Source organism: Poecilia latipinna, unplaced genomic scaffold (genome assembly GCF_001443285.1).
Source record: "Poecilia latipinna isolate Pla-1442-1.1 unplaced genomic scaffold, P_latipinna-1.0 Scaffold1169, whole genome shotgun sequence".
NCBI lineage: Eukaryota > Metazoa > Chordata > Actinopteri > Cyprinodontiformes > Poeciliidae > Poecilia > Poecilia latipinna.
Window position 1 is genome coordinate 180,432 of NW_015113785.1, and position 20,999 is coordinate 201,430.

At 38.1% G+C, this 20,999-nt stretch overlaps 1 protein-coding gene across 1 annotated transcript; it reads right to left on the minus strand.

Annotated features, from left to right (window-relative positions):
* Positions 1-2,542: 2,542 nt before the first annotated feature.
* bard1 (BRCA1 associated RING domain 1) lies at positions 2,543-15,376 on the minus strand (the record flags this gene model as incomplete). Its single annotated transcript, XM_015053221.1, has 5 exons — positions 2,543-3,292; positions 4,351-4,448; positions 11,761-11,853; positions 14,987-15,119; positions 15,244-15,376. Coding segments are annotated over 5 exons (793 nt in total), but the record flags the coding sequence as incomplete, so codon positions are not given.
* Positions 15,377-20,999: the final 5,623 nt, after the last annotated feature.

Here is a 20,999-nt window from a genome sequence, read left to right on the forward strand (position 1 = left end):
AGGATTAAATCTGTTTCTGCTGTGCGAGACCGATATATATTTGCTAATCAGACTACAAATAATAGTGGAACTTTCCAGAAGGTGAGAAATTGGGAAGTGGAGGAGTTAATTATTGTTATCTAAGAATAATTTTATTGTGAGCGATAATCTCAAAGAATTCCCAGAAGTCAGAGATTTTCCTCTTGCTGGCTCCATTTCAGACAATCAAGTTTATTTGTGTAGCAGGTTTCAGCAACAATTCAGTTCAAAGAGATTTACATCATAAAATCACAAAAATATAGTTATAAAAAAAACAACATAATCTACAATTGAGAAAACCAGTAACAAACATTAAATTTTGATGAGTGCCATCATCAATACACATCGAATATGTTGGTCAGTGTTCATTTTATTTGGCCACTGAAGACAAATATCCTCCTCTGATGCGCGACCAAATGGACAACAATCCATGAAGCAGGATGACTCATCGTGCTTTTATTTTGAAAACTGACACGCAAAATGAAGCAGTCACGTGATCCATGCAATGCGAGGCCTCGTTTGTTGCCAGTCACGTGGTTTTCAGCAAGACAACACAAGCCTCGAAGCGGGGCTTCATCGGACCCGCCCCCTTTTTACTCGGTACACGCCTCGAAGCCTAGCTTTAGATAGCCCATCACTACTTGTAGCCATTGGTGACAAAACAGGCTCAGAAAAATCACAGATGAACGTTCATAGCAGCAAACAGCCTTCATTTCCGCCTACAACACCACAACAAAATGGCCATCTGTTCTAGAACTATTAAGATATCAAGCAAACATCAACATTATAGCAGCAGCGGAAGCTCAAAGAATGCAACAGGAGCATCATGATAACAATCTTTAGGAGGAATCCTAGAAATACACCATAAGCATTATGCTAACGGGAGCAAAACGCTCATCATATAAACCACAGCAAAGTTCGATGAACAGCAAAGGACAATTGGAATCAGCTGGTGAACAGAAAATGCAAACAGACGGAAAAAGCAAAGCAATATGTTAGCTAAGAACAAAAAAAAATACTGAACAGAAATAGTTTACCTGCTATCTGGAAAATCCTCCATAATCAAGATGGAGAATTCGATTCGTTCTAAGCTTCTGACTCGTTCTTCTCGCCAACATCAACTTCGTCGCCATAGACCCAAAACGTTCACACATTTTCAGCGCGCCGTACATTACTTTCAGTGATGCTGAAAGTAATGTATTATATTGTTTTAACTTTCCCCAGCAACTTTATACGTTATTTAGTTCCATTTCAGAGGCGCTGTAGACTAACGCCACGGAAGAGTTATGAAAGATGTCTGTGGGCGAAAATTCGCTGTCGAGAGTCAGCTGATGGAAATGTATAAGAGATTCAAATTGTTTTAGGTTGGCACACACTATAACGGAAAACTGTCATTTATTTATTCCTTTGACATATGAGGGCAGCGCCTCCTATGGACCAGCCGCCATTAGAACCGCCACGTGCCCCATGTCCAGCCTAAAAAAGGGGGGACCAGCTAACCAACAGGCTCTTTTCCTGCTTTCACTCACTCAGATAAACAAAGTGCCAAAAAATGCCAGTTGATGAGAAATCAACAAAACGGTCAGGGGGTGAGCATGCCATTAATGGTCTTTCAGCCAAACATTCATTTTAGATTAATCAGAATCAAAAATTTAGATCCTTCTTCGTTTCTCCTTGAGTACAACAGTGAACTGACTTAAATGATGGTTTTGGTGTAATGACTTCTTCATCTGTGAGGAGTCTCTCAGCCTATGCCAGTACTAAACTTGTTTTATGATGTATAATGATACTTTTTTACTAGCTGGGAGGCACCTTTAGATCTCTGGGACACAGAGCCCCTTTCTTTCATGAAGGCTGGATATTCCCTGTGTTTACACTTGCAAATAATTGAACATGATAAATGTGGCACCTGCAGGCATGTGGACATCATGAGTGGTCTTAAACAATAAACATCGACTGACTTTTTATTGTATTAACTCATTTCACCAAGTTACACAGACTGCATACATTAGACTGGTGTTTTAAAGCCTTCATTTCTGGTCATTTTGAAAATGTTCATATAAAACTTTTAAGATTAGAATATTACATCAGACAAATAATATGTGTAAATATTTTAATATTGAAATGTATGGTTAATGAGAGAAATTTAAGAAAGCGACCAGAGCTACTTTGAATCTGATAAGCCTCATCAGAACACATAAATATTAATTTACTGAGTAGGACTGCATGTACAGTGTAGAAGTATTTGCCTCCTCACATATTTCTTCTGTTTCCAGGTACCCAAGCAAATGTGTATGACGGATAAACAGAGAATTGTTTCCACATTTTGTCTTATGACAAACTAAGAACCAATCCCTTTTTGTTGACGTAGCTCTAATCATAAGTCCCTGAATTTGACCTTTTTAAATCGCTTTTCTTTAATTATTAGTTTAGGAGTCCAAAAATCATTACACTTCTACTAGCAGTCTAGTAGACTGCTAGTAGTCTACTACTAGCAGACTACTAGCAGACTCTTCAGATAATATACTGAAGAATATTTTTAATTCAGAGAAACATACAATTACACAAACTACTCCACAAAAACTATATAAACTAATTTTCTGAAAACACAAACTTACTGGCTGGATTGATTTTTTGTTTTGTTTTGTTTTTGTTTTTTTCAATTTCCATTGTAGTTATTTCAGTCTTATGAGGCACTGAAAGCAAACATTTGTTACTAATACAAGTCTAAAAAGAACAACTTCATTAGATCTGTGTCATTTTAAACACAGGATCATAAAATGATACATAATTATTTTAGTTCGCAAAAGAATTAGTTATCTGTGATAGAAAACAACCAATGTACCACAAGTTAAAAAGCATTCAGATTGAGTAAAATCTAGAAGAAATGTTATTCATAGAGAATAAAAAAGGAAGAAAAAAGAAAACGGATTGTAATTTAATGCTCAGGCACAGGGAGGAGGCTGAAGGCTGCAATGCAGTCGATGATCCAGGTTGAGGGAGCGGACCACACTTTCCCTCGTCTGACAACCGCCGGCTTGTAGGTTCCTTGTGGGTCGTAGATGATGTACTGGGTGCAGAGCGCCTGGTCAGAGCCTGGCTCTGCATGGTAGGCTGCTGCATTCAGAGTCTGTGTAACGTCGCTGTCCGGCTTTGGCTGCCGGCTCAGAAGTTGGCCGCCTCCTTCTCGCAACAGCTTGGCGAGCTCGTTTTTGGTCGTCCCCTTAAAGGAGCCGAGGAGGAAGAAGAAACAGCCATCGAAAAGCGGTGGAAGCTGGAGAAACAAAACTCTAGTTAAATGTGTCATTTAGGTTTTTGTCATGCTGGCATGGCTCCTAATTCCAGATGAATAATTATTATTCCATCAAAAGCGCAGCTCAGAAGACATGAAACACAAACAGATAAAACAGATCTGAGGGTCCCGTGTTCTCGAGGCAAAATAATTCTCCAAAAGATTTAATTAAATCTCTATGAAATTCGGAAATGCTATCAAATTTACTGTACAAGTGCTTAACTTAGGCACTTTGCCAATAAGACATTTTCAAAAACCTCACCCTCAGAAGAAACTAACTAGTGTTGCTGTTTAAAGCAGCACTGAATTAGAGAACTGTTCAAAGTAACTCAAGCATCACAGAGTATAACATTTCAAGTAATTATGTTCTTTAATTATATTTTAAATTAAGTTCCCCTTTTTTATCTCAAGTGCATGAGTGTCTTTATTACCATTTGTGGTACCACATTAAAAGTTTGAACTTTTTCTCCTTTCAGCAAAAAAAAAATAAAAAAAAGAGAAAAGCACAGTCTTATAATTTGTAAAGCAAATAGCTTCTCAAATTTACATTCTCTAATGACAATACTAATTCGTATAAATTGTAGTTTTTCATGCTAAAACATCTCCCTCCGAGCCGCCCCACCCCCCAACATCAATCACCATCAATAAGCTAAAGCTACACTAAAATGTAATTCTGGTGGCAAATGGAGCCTCAAGACAGAAAGTTCAGCTTTATTTTCTACAAGCTCTCTCAATCCATCTGCTGTCTTGGTGAGCAAGCAGCAATTTTCAAGCCTTGCAACAAATTCTTGTTTGGTCTGAGGTCACGACTCCGACTTGGCCAGTGCAAAGTGTTTGTCTCGCCATTTGAGGATGGTTTGAGCTGCCGTTTCAGCTCTTTTCGTTTTAACCTCTCAAAATCCGTCAAAAAGAAAAACCCAAAAGCTGCTTGGGAGGCATAACTACGTGTATATGGAATTCAATACTCTAAACTAAACATGCCTCTGCTGAATTTTTATTTATTTATTTTTTTAATTTGTATTTGTGTGTTTAAAGTTTACCAAACTACATCTGTTGATCCGACTGCGCTGAGGGCCTTCTCCCGCTTCATGCTCAGCTTCAGGCAGCCACTTTCCCGCCTGCAGACATGCTTTCACCCCTGCCGACAAACAGATAAAGCAAACAAAATTAAGCTGGCAGCTGATTATGCTGACATGAAAGACTGCGACAAGTTGTGAGAGGATGACGAGGCTCGCGTCGACTCTGTTACAAGCTAGAAGAGTTCAAGGATTGCCAAAGCTGAAGTTGTTGACAGAGAGATGCTCCCAGAGTTAACGAAGCAAAAATCATTGTAAATATTAGACAAAACTTGACACTTGAACACAGTCCAACTGAAACTGTGACAGCCAGTATGATAAGAAAATGTTAATTTTTTTAAAAAGAGTAGAATACAAATGTCCCACGGTGGCTGGAGAAATGTTTATGTTACAGCAGCAAGTTATGGTAAAAGTGGGATTATGCATTTTGTATGCATATCAAGGGATAATGCATGAAAAAAAAAAAAAAAATCAAACAACCACCTCTGGACATCACAACTGGAGAACTTCAGCAAGTCACAATAACAACTATTATTGGTTATCTATAAACAATTGTTTCGAAAGCAAAAAAGGGAAAGCCTGTTCTCTTCATGCCCTCAAACGTACAAAGTTTGCTAAACTCTACAGCAGTGGTTCCCAAACTTTTTCTTCTGCGCCCCCCTATGGATTACAAATGGCTGTCTGGTTGAAACGAGGCACGTGTGTGTGAGGGGGGTGGGTGGGGGGCATCGACTTTTTTGGGGGTAAGATGAATGTACTTAGCTGAAAATAGACACCAACATCGGTAGCCTACAAGGTACTTGTTAAGCTAAAGGTTCTGTATTGATATTAGCTAGTCATCTTTTAGCTAACATTACCTGCATCCAACAGCTTTACTCAACTCAGTCGGTTAGTTTGGAGGGAAAAGCTGTGAAAAGTTCTTTGCGTTTTGCTGGTTTGCTGCCGTGATTCTAACACAAACCTACGTAGCTCCGCCCAGCAGCAGGTGGAAACCCAGCGCGAGCGTCGTAGCGCTCATGTTGCGTTTAAAGGCGGCTCGGAAAAACATGTTACAACATGTTAACAACGGTTTAAACAGTTTTAACTGCTGATAAAAGTGACAGAGGACACAAATATGGGAAGTGTGGAAGCCTCTACTGTATCAAATTGACATAGGAATAACAGAGTTGGCCATTCTAAGGTAAAAACCCAGCGCATACAGTGTTCATGTTTTGTTTTTGTTTTTTTCATCCAGACGGCTTCCCGCGCCCCCCCCTGCAATGACACGGCCCCCCCCCCTAGGGGGCGCGCCCCACAGTCTGGGAACCTCTGCTCTACAGGGACTTTAACAGGAACCATGTTGCTTACACTACGATTAGGTTTTTCTGCAACTAATGTTCCAGGTCGTTCTCGCATAAAACTAAATGAGAAATTAAAAAGAAGGAAAATTATGAAATCTTTAAAAAAAAAGCCAGGATATAACCTATACATATGTCTCATGTAACAGTCAAACAAACAAAAAAAAGAGAGTAAGTTGGTTAAAGTCAAATGTGATACCTTCACTGAGTAAAAGTACAAAAGGGTTAGCTTTTTCCCAATTGCTACGTCTTTAACATGGGCAAATAAATCATTTTCATTGATGTCTCAAGGAACGATGAATGACTGATGGTTCCATCCAAATATTGCAAGGTGTTGATGGTAGCTATGCTAGGGGGAGGTTGTGTGGTTGATATATCTGTTGCTCTATGACTCACTGCTTTTTATTAAATCGCTAACAAAACAGAACCATTCTCTAACCGTCCACATTTACGTCTATTCCTAAAAATTAATTCATAGTTTACGACTCGGTGACGGAAACGATTCTAATCAGCATTGTATCCATGGAAACACTTGCCCGGCATATACGTTTCACCTCACAACCACCTCCACAATCATTCGACAGCATCTTTATTTTCTGGAACGTTTCTCCCAGCTGTTCGGCAAAATGAGAAAATTAGTGCAAATGTGTGCAAGTGGAAAACCCTGCCACAATAAAGCAAATTACATACATTCATACATGCATATCTTTAGGAAGCAGTAAATGGTGTGGCACTGTGATTACATTTCTTCAACCCACTTAATTATAGCTTTGTTTCCTGCAGGGGAGCTGGGCTAAAGAAAAGGAGCAGAGATACTGAGGTTAATCGCTGCGGACGATTGTGCTTAGTGCCGAGGACTTATTAGCATATTTATTTATGTTCAGTTCAACTTCTAACCTCCAACCTTTGTGAGTCACTGAATGAGTGAGTGGCAAGATAAATGCTCCCCACTGATTAAACATTAAACCAACTGCAGCTCATTATGACACGTGGATCAGGTCAGGAGGAGTTTAATCCTCAAACCAAATGACCTTGAAGAGATGCCCTGAGGTGCAATACGGGCAATTAAGGAGTAACAAGACACAGAACTTCAGCAATAAAAAAAAAAAAACAAAAAAAAAAACAACTTGAGTCATGAGTATGTGGTTAAATACACATGTTCAAACCAAACTTAAAAAAAATATATATATATATATTCAAAAACATGAATTTGGTTCACAAATTAGAATTTCAGGTCAACTTTCTATATTCCACACAAGCTTAAAATTACACACCCCAGAAGAAATCTACACATGCATCTTCACTAAGCATTCAACGTAATTATTAGTGTCTTGAGTAGCCTGGTGTAGAAATCAATGCAAAGACAAAGATTGAAAAAACAAACAAGTACGACATCATTTGACAGGTGTTACATAAATTAGTTTGCCAAATAGAGCTTTCTTATTAAGAAACACAGGGCTTCTTTAGTTTCAACAACTCGACTATGTGGGATAACAAAAAAGAAAATTCCAAACAGCCGTACTGGCTTTTTTCTGCATGTAGGAGGAGTCTTCCTTTCATCCTGCTGACTGGCAGTGCACTGCAATAGGAGGAGGGCCAGTTCTGTCTATCTTGTTAAAAAGCACTGTAATGTGCAATTTTTTTAAAGCTTTGTCATATCCTCAAATTAACCAGTCCAATGCTAATTGCCACCAATTTTTAATAAATACCTCTGAACAGAACAAACAGGTTTTTATTTGACTGGTTTGTGGCCCATAAGTTTCTCACATAATTGTAATTCTCTCTTCAGAATCTGTGGAGATTATTCAAATTGGTTAGTTTCCTGGCACGGCCCTAACTTTTAGAGATGAGATAACAAAAAGTAGAAGAATACCCAAGTTCTATAAACAGATGGACAATAAAATTTTGACACCATCACATTTACCCCCAAGACAACAATCCTAAACCCACATTTAAACCATTTTGTAACAGAAAAAGCTGACTAAAATCAAACTAACATAAATTCAGAGGTGGTTACTCCCAGATTTTCTACACTACAGCCTGCAGCATCTAAACAACACAAATAAACCATATCCAATCTCATTCCCTAAACATGAGGGACTGAATGGGCTCAAGTTCACATACAAAGACACATCTGAGTCATCTGCATTCTGAACACAGTCCCAGAGAGAGGAGACCCGAGTCCAGTTCCTGGCAGTCATGCCTCCGGCAGGGTCATATGTTTCACAGAGGCTTGACCCTTGTTCAGCCTCTCACTGCAGGCTAAAAAGGGAAAGGTGGAACTTGTGAACTGAAAGGAATGCCCTTTCTCTGGCAACATGACAGCAACAGCAACAAAACATTCATGTTAATCATCATAACTTCATTTTAAGTAACGGTCCGATCTTTCAATTCTGAGATTGGCAACGATGCTCTTTGGACATGCAAAGGAAAATCTGCTGGTGAATAAAATTATGCGACTCGACCGTCAGAACAGTGATCGGTTGGTCACAAACCGAAACAATCTGATATTTTTCTTCCCTAAACAGTGAATGGATAATAGCTGCAAACTATTAGGGCAACATAATGGCAGTTTGGAAATTTCTTCCACCAAAATGTAGAAGAAAATTTACGAGATAAACTATTAAATCAAGTTGTGTTTTTTATTTGATTCGATGCATAAATTAGTACAATATTTTAATTACCAAATTTTATGTTGGATTCAAAACTACTAGCTCTATCAAAGAAATCCTACCAATGTTTTTCTTTTTCTCTTATGAGACAGATTGTTGGGGGGGAAAAAAAATAAAAATCAAGGAATTGGTGGAAATCAAAATTTACAACTGAGAGGTAAAAGAAAACAAGGAATCACTATCAGCAAGGAAAAGCCTGACCTATTTATAATTTTGAACAGATTTTGTACTAAAAGCTGAATTCTTTTAGTACTAAAAGCTGAATTGTTATTCTATTTCTGTTATATTTTACCGCATGTAAAAGACAAAAGAGTTCATGAGCTTTAATCTGTCATAAATAAATGCAAAATGCTGTCAAATTTTTTTTGGGAGACTTGATATATACAAACATACGCATATTGCAAATCTTTTTATATGCATTTATCTATGTATATAATTTTTTTTTAGAAAAAATCTATGTAGAAACCGATCTCTCTCTCTCTCTCTCTATATATATATATATATATATATATATACACACACACATACATCTATATCTAAATTTCAGTGACCACAAAATCTTTATGTGATAAACCTCTAATCCTAAATCAGTATACTGTATGTAAATGATAAGCTGTACCTGTATTGATGCAAAGTGAACCATCATTACACAACATGTAACGCCTTATATCCTAAATTTGTGTTGCCGTTTCCATTTCCTGTAAAGGTGCAACTGTAACTGATAACCACAGTAGAAGTTGTGTGACTCACCACACAGTGATGAGTCAGACACTTTGGGAAAGTGCAGTAATTGGAGCATGACAAGTAAAGAATTAGTTCAGAGCAGAAACTTCAGATAGATAATGTGTTGCGGTTGGTAAATCCATGTTTTGATCCTTACAAGGGTCAGCAATAAAATACTTTTTAAATTGATGTTAATATACAACATGTTAATTAGCATTTTGTTGCCCATGTTATTTACGCCAAATTAGTTTATTTCTATCTTGCATTTCATTTTAAGAAATAAACTTAAGTTAAATAAAAATGCATGGTTTTATTTTTACATTGAAGCATAAAAGAATAACATTTTTTACTTGTGAAAAATCTACTTAATAGTTTACCCCCCCACCACTCAACCAAAAGGAGAATCTTCTTAGACAGGATACAATGTTAATCCTGCTTCCCTAAAATAACAGCAGCAGCAGCGCTACAAAACATAATTCTGACAAAAGAGGTAATCCAGGCCTCGGCCTAGATGACAGCGATGGCACACAAAGCCAGGTGACAGTGAGAAGTCACACAAACACCCGGACAGAAACAGAAGATGCCACAGTGACTGTCATGAGGGAGTGAAGATGTGTCAAGTGTTCAGCCAGCGTGGAGGGAAAAAGAAAACAAAAGGAAAGGGCTGAATGTGGTCCAAACGCACAAAATATTATAGGAACACACATCTGGAGTCGAACTGGCAAGCAGCAGCACTCCTAGCATTGTGCTCAACACGCACCCACACACCGACAGTGAAGTGATGCTACTGACAAATACAGCAGCAAAGGGCACGCCAAGGTGCCAGAAAACTCTTTGACAGCTAGTCTCTTTTACCTTTGCTGGAAGCCGGCTTACTCAGAATTTCTGCTTGTTAACTCGGTTCTGGGATGGCAGGGGAGTTTGGGGGACTAGCTGAGAATAACAAAACTGGTTTTCGGATTACCAAAACGAGAGGAGGCAAAGTGACTAGGCCATCATTTAATTGCCATCGATATTGAAGACTTCTGGGGTAATCATTAGCCAAATTCTATCCCCCAGTCATCCACCTGCCTCATCTGGCTGTCAGACGTGTAAGCAGGTGAGTGCACACACCACAGGAGGCACAAACTATTGATCTGAAAATTGCCTGTTGCAACATTTTTCTTTGAATGTTTCCCAGAGCAGTGCGTGTTCTGCATTTAGAAATCCTAACTCCACACAAGGAGTCTGATTTCAACGGCTTGCAGAGAGTACAAAGTTTGACGACTTGCTCTGGATTTCTTCGGCATTGAGGAGAATTAACTTCTCGTCTTTATTGCATAGGCAGCCTCAACAGTAAACTCAGTGTTGCTTAAAGTATAGCCCTGAAATATGAAGAGAGCAATTCGGATGTTGCCTGGGACTTAGCGGGAAATGATAAATGTAGAAATCAATTGGTCAAGCGGCACAATCCACTTGGCACATACTGTGTATTGTTTAAGAAACTCAGACTTTAAGTCACATAAGAATATTGATTTCTTCGTCCACAACATCATAACTAAAGCAAAACATATTTCTAAATTATATTTTCTGTTCTTTTACACTTCGATCCACGTGCTTTAAAATTCTAACAGCAGCTTTGACCCAGTTTTGTAATTAACACAGTAATTCAATTCATATATATTGTTTTATGTTTCTGTTTCATAATATATTTACAGCACCTACTATTTTTCTTTTACCCATGAGAAATGATGCATAATCTTTAACCCCCTCGTTAAGAACTTACTTCAGTGACATAATATAATGCTGATAATTTTTTTTTTTTTAGAAAACAACTCAACCTTTAAGTTTTAGGACATGTTTGCAATAAAAACACATTAAGAGAAAATTGTACCAAAATCACTGTTTCCACAATTATTGGCACCACAGCACCTTCACATGGTCCAAGTGCTCCACAAACTGAGTCACCCCTCACCTTTTGGTAGAATAACTTTTTAAAAGACTTAAATTTCTTTCAGCTGTTCAATATAGAATAAAAAGACAACTTACTATTGAAGTAACATAGATGCCTGTTGACTGCTGTATGCTAGGAAATGGCTACCAGAATGCAGCTATAACTCAGGCGGTATCTATATCATAAAACCGAACATTGGTTTTTACTGGGATTTTGAGCAAGATAATGAGCCAGGATGTATGGTCAAGTCAAATCAACACAGGACAGATTCATCAGGAGCATTAACTTCCCACCGTGGTTGAGTCTTCAGGCCTAAATAGGACAGAAGAACTGGTGAGCTGAACTGAGGAGTGCAAAGGCAGTAAACCAGGACTCTCCATGGCATAAACACATTTTGCAAACCATAATTGTCCGAGATTCCTCAGTGAGTGGCAACCCTGTGAAATGTTAAAGAAAAAGTGATTTTCTATTGCAAAAAGGGAGCTTTATCAGAAAAAAAAAAATATCAATGTTGTGCTGACCTTGCTCAGAAGAATGTATTTATTTATTTTTTATTTTAATTTACAGGCACCAAAAAGTATGAAAAAACTGCAAAGGCACTGCCTTATGTTAGTCCACTTCCAGCGGTAGCTTTAACATCAAATTCAAAAAAAAAAAAAAAAGGTGTCCACAGAGAATTGTTCCAGTCAGCGGCTCACTTCATACTTACAGCTGTATTTGACAACCCAGCAGCCAGCAAGAAGACCCAGGAGGGTGGAGTAGGTGGTGGGCATTTGTCCTTCTGGCACGACGACATGGCTCACTGAGAGAAGAAAACAAACATGAACAAAACCAAACTGAAAAGAGACACTTAAGGGAGTTGTGCTACAAACTTAAAATAACAGCAGTCTGTGCTTGACTAGATGGTTCCAGATCGTGTGATCAATGATAAGGTATAAAGAACAAAAAAACAATAAATAAATAAGAGGCCATTAAGGAGCAGCTTATTGTGCGTCAGACATGGAGATATAGTACCTCGCTACTGTATTTATACTGGAACTTTTAACATGTTGTCACGTTATAACACAACAACAAATTTTATTGGGATTTTATGTGACACATTAACAAGAAAGCAGGGCAATGAGACATGGCTGTCACATTTCTGATAAAAAAAAAATAAAATAAAAAAAAAATCAGAAAAGTAAATAAAATCCAGTTAAACAAGCTGCATTCAGAAGTCCTCTAATTAGTAAAAATAAAATAAATAGACTGAACTGCTTAATTCATCTAAGAATTAATGCCGGTATTTTGCAATGTCCTTAGAAATTGCTCTATATTAGTAAACAAACAACATAATGAAGACCAAGTAGGTTTAGGTTACAAAACAAAACCCCCAATCTTTGACCAGCTTATGGGATACTGATCAAATCAATGAACCATAAATCACTATTTTTAATGGGAGAATGGATAAGCCATTTTAAGTTATTGTGCTGCTTGCTACAGACCATGAAGGGGAAACAGCAAGTGTGTTGAAAAAGTTGCTCAGGTCAGACGAGACCAAAATTGAACTTTTTCATCTGCATGCAAAGTGCTTGTGGAGGAAAACTGTCACCTTGAACACAATATCCTTCTGGCGAAACATGGAAGCGGTGTGATTCTTTTCTTTATCAGGAAGTAGGCCTGCACCATGGTCGAAAATATTGCATTCCAATATGATTGCTAAATGTTGCATATGACCTGATGATTGGTTAACACTGTGGCAACCAGTTCAATTAACCCATATTTCCCACACTACCACCTATATTGTCTATCTTCACAATGTTTCCCCTTAAAAATCTTGGTCATGTCTAAACACGGACACTTGAAGGTCTCTCAAGTGGCCAAATTAAGTATTGGCAAGCAGAGTTTTCATGCATAACACCTGAGATATTATATTCCACAAAGCAGTTTATCCAACCAGTTCTTTGTGATTGCAACAAAATACGTCAGAACTAAATCTAAATGAGTCTGTGGGAAACTGATGTTGAAAGAAAAAAAAAAAAGTCAAAAGTAAAGATCTCTGGATGTGCAAAGATGAAGGAATGCAAAAGTGCTGAAGCTGCATTTACAGCAAAAGGTGACCCACAAAGACATGGTTCAGAAGAGCCAAATTATAATGTTTGCCACTCTTATGTGAAGGTACTCTACTTTGTCCAACACTGCGAATGCTGTTAAGTATAATATACAGGGCATAACATTAGCAATCATCAGATATGCACAAAGCAAAACAACATAATCTCAGTTTTTTCAGTTATACGTTTAGACAAAATGTGGATCTCTGGCTTTTGAGGTGATTTCATTCACTCCATAATTTGTCACTATTTGGGTTAATAAACACGTTTTGAATTAAAAAAAAGTGGAAATCAGAAAACTGATATAAAAAAATTTAAAAAGTGGAATTTGGGAAAAATAAAACAGATTTCATAAGACCTACCTTACCCGAGCCACAACGGAGGCATACTTCTCACAGTGTTAATTTGCCAGCGTTTCTCACTTTGAGTGAGTGACCAGGTAAACCTACTGTATGCCTGTCAAACTGCTGCTGACAATGAAACAAAAACCAGAGCAGGGGTTTTTGCTATAAAAGGCAGGGTCACATAATTATAGGTTAATTAAAATTTAAATACAAGCTTATTGCCTCTTCATTCAATGAGTGAGGCGAGTTGACAAGTGCAGAACGAACATAATTATATCCCAGGGGTAAAAACTCTTCTTACATTTTGCATTGAAACTGTAGCATTCAGCTCAAAATGATAAAACCTTGGAAAAAAAAAAAAAAAAGTCTGAAAGTACAAACAGTCACCCCTGCAGCCAGAGGGGGGGAAACAACAAGAAGCTCCTCTGCTTTTCATTAGTGTGAATTCATCTCTCTGACAGCACCTCCAAACATTTTATGAGGAACGATTTCAATTACTTCTGCTCTCCAGTGTTCTTCCAGCCATTACTATGCAACAGTGAAGGAGCTGCTGCATCACAATGATGTATACACCACTAAAAGCTGCTGTTTGCTACTGTTGAACCTTCATGAGTGATAATGCTCAGGTACTGACTCACAGCTTTTACAGTACAAATGGATCTGTGTTTCTTAGTAAGGCGTATGGAACAGAGCTGTGTGTGTGTGTGTGTGTGGGGGGGGGAAATAATTTCACCAAACATTATAACTGCAGTGTGAGACCGGCTCTTCATGATAGATTTCTCATTCTTCCAAAATGGGAAGCTGGGACAAAACTGCCCATTTATATAACAACTTCTGTGTATACTTCTAAGAATATTGGGCAAGAAAAGATGTTTATGCAACAACAGCTGTATGAAGGGGCTGCAGTGAAAAACTGGCTGTTGGCCAATCTTCACCTTGATCGACTTTCTTTTTATCTTGAGCGAATTCGCCACATGAGAGTTTAACTAGGCCATAGGTGTCCAAACGCCAGTGACCTGCCAGTTTTAGATGAGTCTCTGCTGTAACACAGCTGATTCAAATGGTCCAATTACCTCCTCTGCATGTGACGCCTGCTAACGACCCATCAGGTTGGAAAACTGTTGCTCTGTGTTATCATTTGGATCCTGATGTAAAGAATATGTCATTTATGGCTGCTCACGGCAGGAAGACGAGAACAAAAGAATATTTTAAATGCCGTTTCTTTCGTCCTATGCAATAGGTCTACAAGGGAGCTCAGAAAAAAACAAAAATAGGAATCTGTATCAGAGAAAAAAAAAAAAAAAGTTTTACAGTGAATGGAAATCAGCCACAAAATTCTGAAGGTGCATATCCAATTTTTACATCTATTGTTTACTCCTGCAAATCTCAGTTGCTGAAAAGTTGTTAGAAAATAATCGTTGTCGAGCAATGACAATTTGCAACGTAGAGGCAGAATTTCAGGTTTATGGATATCCAGGAGCAAGATGGTAAGTAACACTACCTGAGCCAGAAAAGGTATCAACGATCCTTCCTCCCAGTAGCACTCCCAGTTTGACTAGCTGACGCTGCTCAGGCGATGATAGCTTGCTGGCCAATAACATCAAAGTCTGATCCCTTCTCGCACTCTCACTCGACTAAAATGAGACATAAGAACACGGTTATACAGTCTCCGGGCACTTAATGCGAGAATATCAGCGCTTAAGGGTTGCCAAATGCAAGATGGAAAAAAGGATTATTCACTGATTTATGAAGACATACCGCGGAGATAGTGGCTGAGGGGCTATGAGATGTATGAGAATTAGCATATTGGGTTCCTTCTGCAGCTTCCTGGAAAATCGCCAGCATCTCCTGGCTCACTGCGTAATCTGCAGGACGCTTTCCATGTAGATTACTGCAAAGAGGAAATAAAATTCACAGATAAAGCATATCAGTGTTTCAAAGAATGTACCTCTGTGTTAATGAGTTTGAAGATGAGGATGAAAAAAAAAAAAAAAAAACATGAACTAAAACACAACTAAAGCAAAAGGACACACAAAACTCATGTGGTTTAGTGCAACGGGATGTTCCATTCTGTACGCCGATATCTCATAAAGAATAACTTCTGATGTTAAACATAATAGTAACCAGCAACAGAAATTTTGTCAAGATTTGTATGTGTAAAAATGTAAAATTTCAGAGTTTCTCCATATGTTTTCTGTATTTTACCAGTCTAATTTGTCAAGTATTTCCCACCCCCACATTTTGGCCCTTCTCTAGTTCAAAGGACATCCTCTCAATAAGAAATGAATATTCTTCCAACATGTTCTCACAATACTTGAACATCTAAGTTCTGCTGGAAGTTCAATAATCCCATGTTGAGGGAAAAGCAATCTGGCAAAAATCACACCCCACCTGTTCTGTGAAGCTGTGCAACAATATATGATTTTCCCTTGATGAACAATAATCTTTGCCTCTCTTTAGTTTGATATGAGATAAAACTGAGACATAAAGTCCAGTTTTATCAAAGATCAAAATTATGTTCTTTCCATTAATACAACACTCCACACAATCATTGCCAACCCTGGTAAGACTGTAATAAATCATCATGGACTCTTAGATGTCTGCTCCTGCTCGAGTTCCCCAACAGTGAGCCTCACTCACTGTATGATAGAAACATCCTTGTCAAACTTCGCTTTAGTTTTATTTTTACTTGTTGACCTGGGTGGTGTTTCAGTTATTAAAACTGTTGCTTTACACCAAAATGAATTTGAATCCTGACTGGAGCCCTTCTTTACAGGGCGTACATGTTCTCCCTATGCAGGCATCGTTTCCCTCCGACTTCTCCGCACGGCTACAAAACATCTGATATTTAGGGAAACGCATCTAAAAAAAGATCCCCATTTCTTTGGGGATTCAGCATATATTTTAAATCTGGTGCACAGAAACCTTTTCAATATAGTGTGTGTAATGGAGGCTTAAAGTCAAATCAAAAGCACCGCTATGCACAGACACTCAAAGATGATAAAAGTGCAACCATCTCCTGGTTACAAAGAGGATGTTGAAATGAAGTGCGAGTTTGAGAAAGCTGCCTGAAAGGTCACCTTGAGAAAGTGCAAAAGAGGGGGAAAAAAGGGATGAAGAGAGAGGATGGCGGGAAGAGAGGATACAAATAGAAGAACCGAGCCCAGCAGGTCGTCTCTAAAAGATTAGGCGTCAGCAAAGATAACACCTGGGGGACAATTAATAGGTCCACTGGTCCATAAAATATTTCATTTGGATTCATTCTCCCAGCCGAACACACACACAAATATAAACAAACAGAGAATGTCCCTGACACTTCAACATATGCATGCACACACGCTGGTGTATGCATGTGAGGAGAATATGCAAAGATTTCAAGGGAAAGGGGGGGAAAACAAAATCATGGCGGAGGTAAAGTAATAAACACTACAGGGCTCTGCTTCTGCTTGACCACAAGTTTGACTCTAGTGAGCATGAGCTGCAACATGCATCAAAACCAGTCACTGCCACCATTTTGGGACTAGAGAAGCATTATAACAATGCAATAACAATTATCGCAATCTAAACAGTTCTGATATTGCAATGGTGATATACTGTGCAGCTAGAGGTGTGCCGATCGATCGGTCACCGATCATAATCGGGCCGATTTTCGTGAAAAAGTGCATGATCGGTGATCATTGGCTCTTGTTGCCGATACCGATCACCTGCTTCTCATTTCGCAGCCTGCCTGTGCAGCTGGTCTCCTCTTTCCTTCACACTGCGCAAACGCGCAGCAACAAATCCTAAGCGATGTGGAACTATAACGCACTGAGTGAATGGGGAAGTTTGCGTGTTGCGGCGGAAAATTGAAGCAGTCAAAATGCATCAACACAACGAAGCTAACACGACATAAAAACAATGACATACTTGACGGAATTTGGCTACATCGAGACTCACTGCAGTAAAAAAGACATACGGAGGATCAGATAGCAGGTAAAGCAGCGCACAGCTACAAACACTCACCCGGATTAGCATGACGGTCAGAAAGCTAAACAAATAACCCGCAAAATTATTTAAGTCTTCGAGCTGCGATGTAAAACGCTGGTTTTGCTCTCCTGTTGAACCGCTGCTACGCTACAGGTAGTAATATTTGACAGACGGAGCTTCGCTTCTGCTCCACCTGGTAGTGACTCTCACACCGAACCTTTTTCCACATAATGTAACCAGTAGTGCTTATGATAAAAAATAAATAAATAATAATAATTATGTGATCGGTATCGGTGATCGGCATCGGTATCGGGAGGAAAAAACCTGATCGGCACATCTCTATGTGCAGCACTATAATAGTTTCTTATGTTTATGTAGAAAGATTACAAGGATGTTTTCAGTTCCTCAATTCTTATGTTTCCATGCAAACATTTGCATTTTTATTCCACACAATAAAATAAAACTAATGGCAAAAGATTTTCACTTTTCATTTTGACCTTCCATGTCAGTCGGCTTCAAATGGTATGCTGTATATTTTTCTTCTCCTTCAACTGCATTTTCTCTCACAGTAATTTTTTTATTTTTATTTTTTTGCTCTAAACCTAAAAAATAAATAAATATATAAAGCTGTATGTAAACAAGGTTTTATAAGCTATCTTTTCTTCTCGGTGCAAAATTTTTTATGGTTCGTGTTAAAATTAACGTTTAGGTGCAAGGAAAAAAATTACCATTTGAATTATAAAGACTGATGAGCCATGTTAGGCCTGCAATTTGCATCCTCCACAAAATGCCCTTTCCTCAACGCCTATGAATTTGTGCATAGGTTAGAAAAAGACCACTGATTTTTACTGCATATATGATTTTTAAATTTAGTTCAAAATTAACAGAGGGTGTCTGGTCATTTCCAACAGTCTCTCTGCAGCACCTTTGCTTAAGCCATTAGCAATATTTCAAATTTCAACAGAAAACAATTAGAGTTTGGCACATAGGAGCCAAAACTCTTCAGTCTGCACTTTGGCTCGGCAAGCAACTACAGCAGACAGTATAGTTTATGGAGTATACTTCAAAGATTGGGAACATAACGACACCCACTCTCTAAAAGTTGTCAGACCCACATCATCTTAAAGGTGGCCTCTAAGGCTTTCCTGTAAACAAGCAAAGTTTCTGCTTGCACTCAGTCTTCCTCACCAGAACACATTCTGTGAACCATTGAGGTTGATAAAAGCTGGAGAATATATTTGCCAGCTACAAAAAATTGAGCACATTTTAATTAAGACACTTACTTTCTTGTTCCTTCCTCAAAATGATAACATTTTGTAATGACGTGTTGTGAGAACTGAGTGCAGAGAATTAAATAGGCAACAACTTTTTCTCTTTCTCACTGTTTATTCAATGTCAAATGCTGTTTTTATTTTAATTATGTAAAGCACTTTGAAATGCCTTGCTGCTGAATGTGCTATACAAATAAAATTTGATTGATTGATTGAACAAAAACTCCAGTTAGTACACATGCTTTCTAATTTAAATGTTAACATTAAGAACAAAAAGCCTAACATGTCACTATGAGGTAATTAATACAGTATTTTTATAAAAGTAAAAACAAACAGCTAGAAAACAAAAAAGTTCCAAAAAAAAAGAGAAAATTCACAATTATCTTCTATTTAATTGACATTGCTTGTTTGTTGCACAAGCATACATTTTGTAACTACACAGTAGTTACAAAATGTAACTACTGTTACATTTTGTAACAGTAGTTACAAAATGTACATTAATGCTGTACATTTTAATGTACAGCATTAAAATGCTGTACATTTTAATGATGTACTGAGTTGACATTAATTAACAGCCAAGTATGGATTGGAGGTTTTGAATTAATGTATGGAGTCAGCATTATTCCTCTGCCAGCTGTCAATTCAAACATACTGAGTAACTTCTTATCTACTTACCGTCAATTTTTTACTTTAATCACACAGTAATAACCAGTGGCAGTAAACTGCCTTCTGCATGTTGAGTGTGTAATTTTCAGGCCACTTCTTTAGCGTCCTAAAAGTTCAGCCGTGGTACTATTTGCACCTCCAGCACAGATGCAGAACATTGTTTTGCATCTCATGTGGCTGTGCAGGTGTATCAAATACATTCAGATTTAAAACTAAGACTCGTGTCTAATACAAGATTGATTATGCAAATAAAGTTTGTGCTGCTATAGTAAGCACAAACACAAAAATCTGACTTTTCACCCACAATAACTGTTTTCCCTCAAAATCCTTATAGAATATTCTAGACAGACCTTTTATTATTAGTCTTGATCTCTTATTACGTGCCAATGAGGTCCTGAGTTGTCAAAATATCAATGTTTGCCTGACCCTGAGCGTGATGCTCTGACAATATGTTGAAGTATTTATTGTACATCTTAAAAATATTCAGAACTAAAACTTGAATATGAAAAAAGCTGTAAGAAAAAGGCCTCTGATCCGAAGTCTGTTATTAGTTCATTGTGACAACTCTTTCCCCCAGACACTAACGGCTGAGTTCTGAGGCTCAAAGAAATAGAGAATGGGGGGAAAAAAAAACACACACACACACAACCATGAGAAGTCCTGCCTGTTTGAGAAAACCGAACAGGACTGGTAAAGACCTGATATGATGAATATGTGATTTTTATTTTATGCTTTGAGAAGTCCTTCCAGTTTAGCTTAAAAATCTTGCAAGACTGTAGTTTTGCTTTTTTTTTTCCACACCATATCGTGAGGTACTAAAAGTGTCATTTTAGTGACGCATTTTTCAGAAATACAGAATCTTTTGCCTGTTTTAAATTGTAATAAAGATCATTTATTGGGAAATAAATAAATGATCCCTCAGACTGAATTTTGATAGTGATAGCGATATGATGCTGACTATTTACAACCAACAGGTTTTCAAGTGCAACACAGCACTGGAACAGGACAGCAATGAAAGAATACAGCTAAAAGTTGGAAATCTGTCATGCACACAGGCAACAAAAGAAACCATCAAAAACTACTTCCAAACCCAGAGCTTGGTGCCAGTCATTCCATTAGGAATTGAACTGGCAGATGTCTTTGCTTGGCGAGTGTGAATGTGGCAGGCACGGAAGAAGTTTGGATGATGATTACATTCACCGGGCAGTGACCTGAAAGGCTCTCTGCGTCAGTACTGAGAGGTTACAGAAGCGAAAAATGTATGGCCATGCATTAAAGGAGTCACCCAAGCAGTAAGACAAACACAGTGAAGCAAGCAATGTAGAAAAAAGACGATTGGTAATTACCAAAGAAGGAAAGCGACCCTGATCAACCAGACTAATCATCATAACGATGACCTAATGTCTCCTACCTCATTACAAACATTGTTCTGCCCATCCACACTGCTTCCATAAGTGTTAGTACAGCATCAGGAGAGTGATAATAAGCATTAGCCTTGCATCTGTCCACCTGCGCACACTTTTTTTTTTCTCCTCACACCATGTTCATATACACACACGACTCACGAGTGACTGGGAAAAGAGCATTTCACCATTTATGTATCCATCCAGT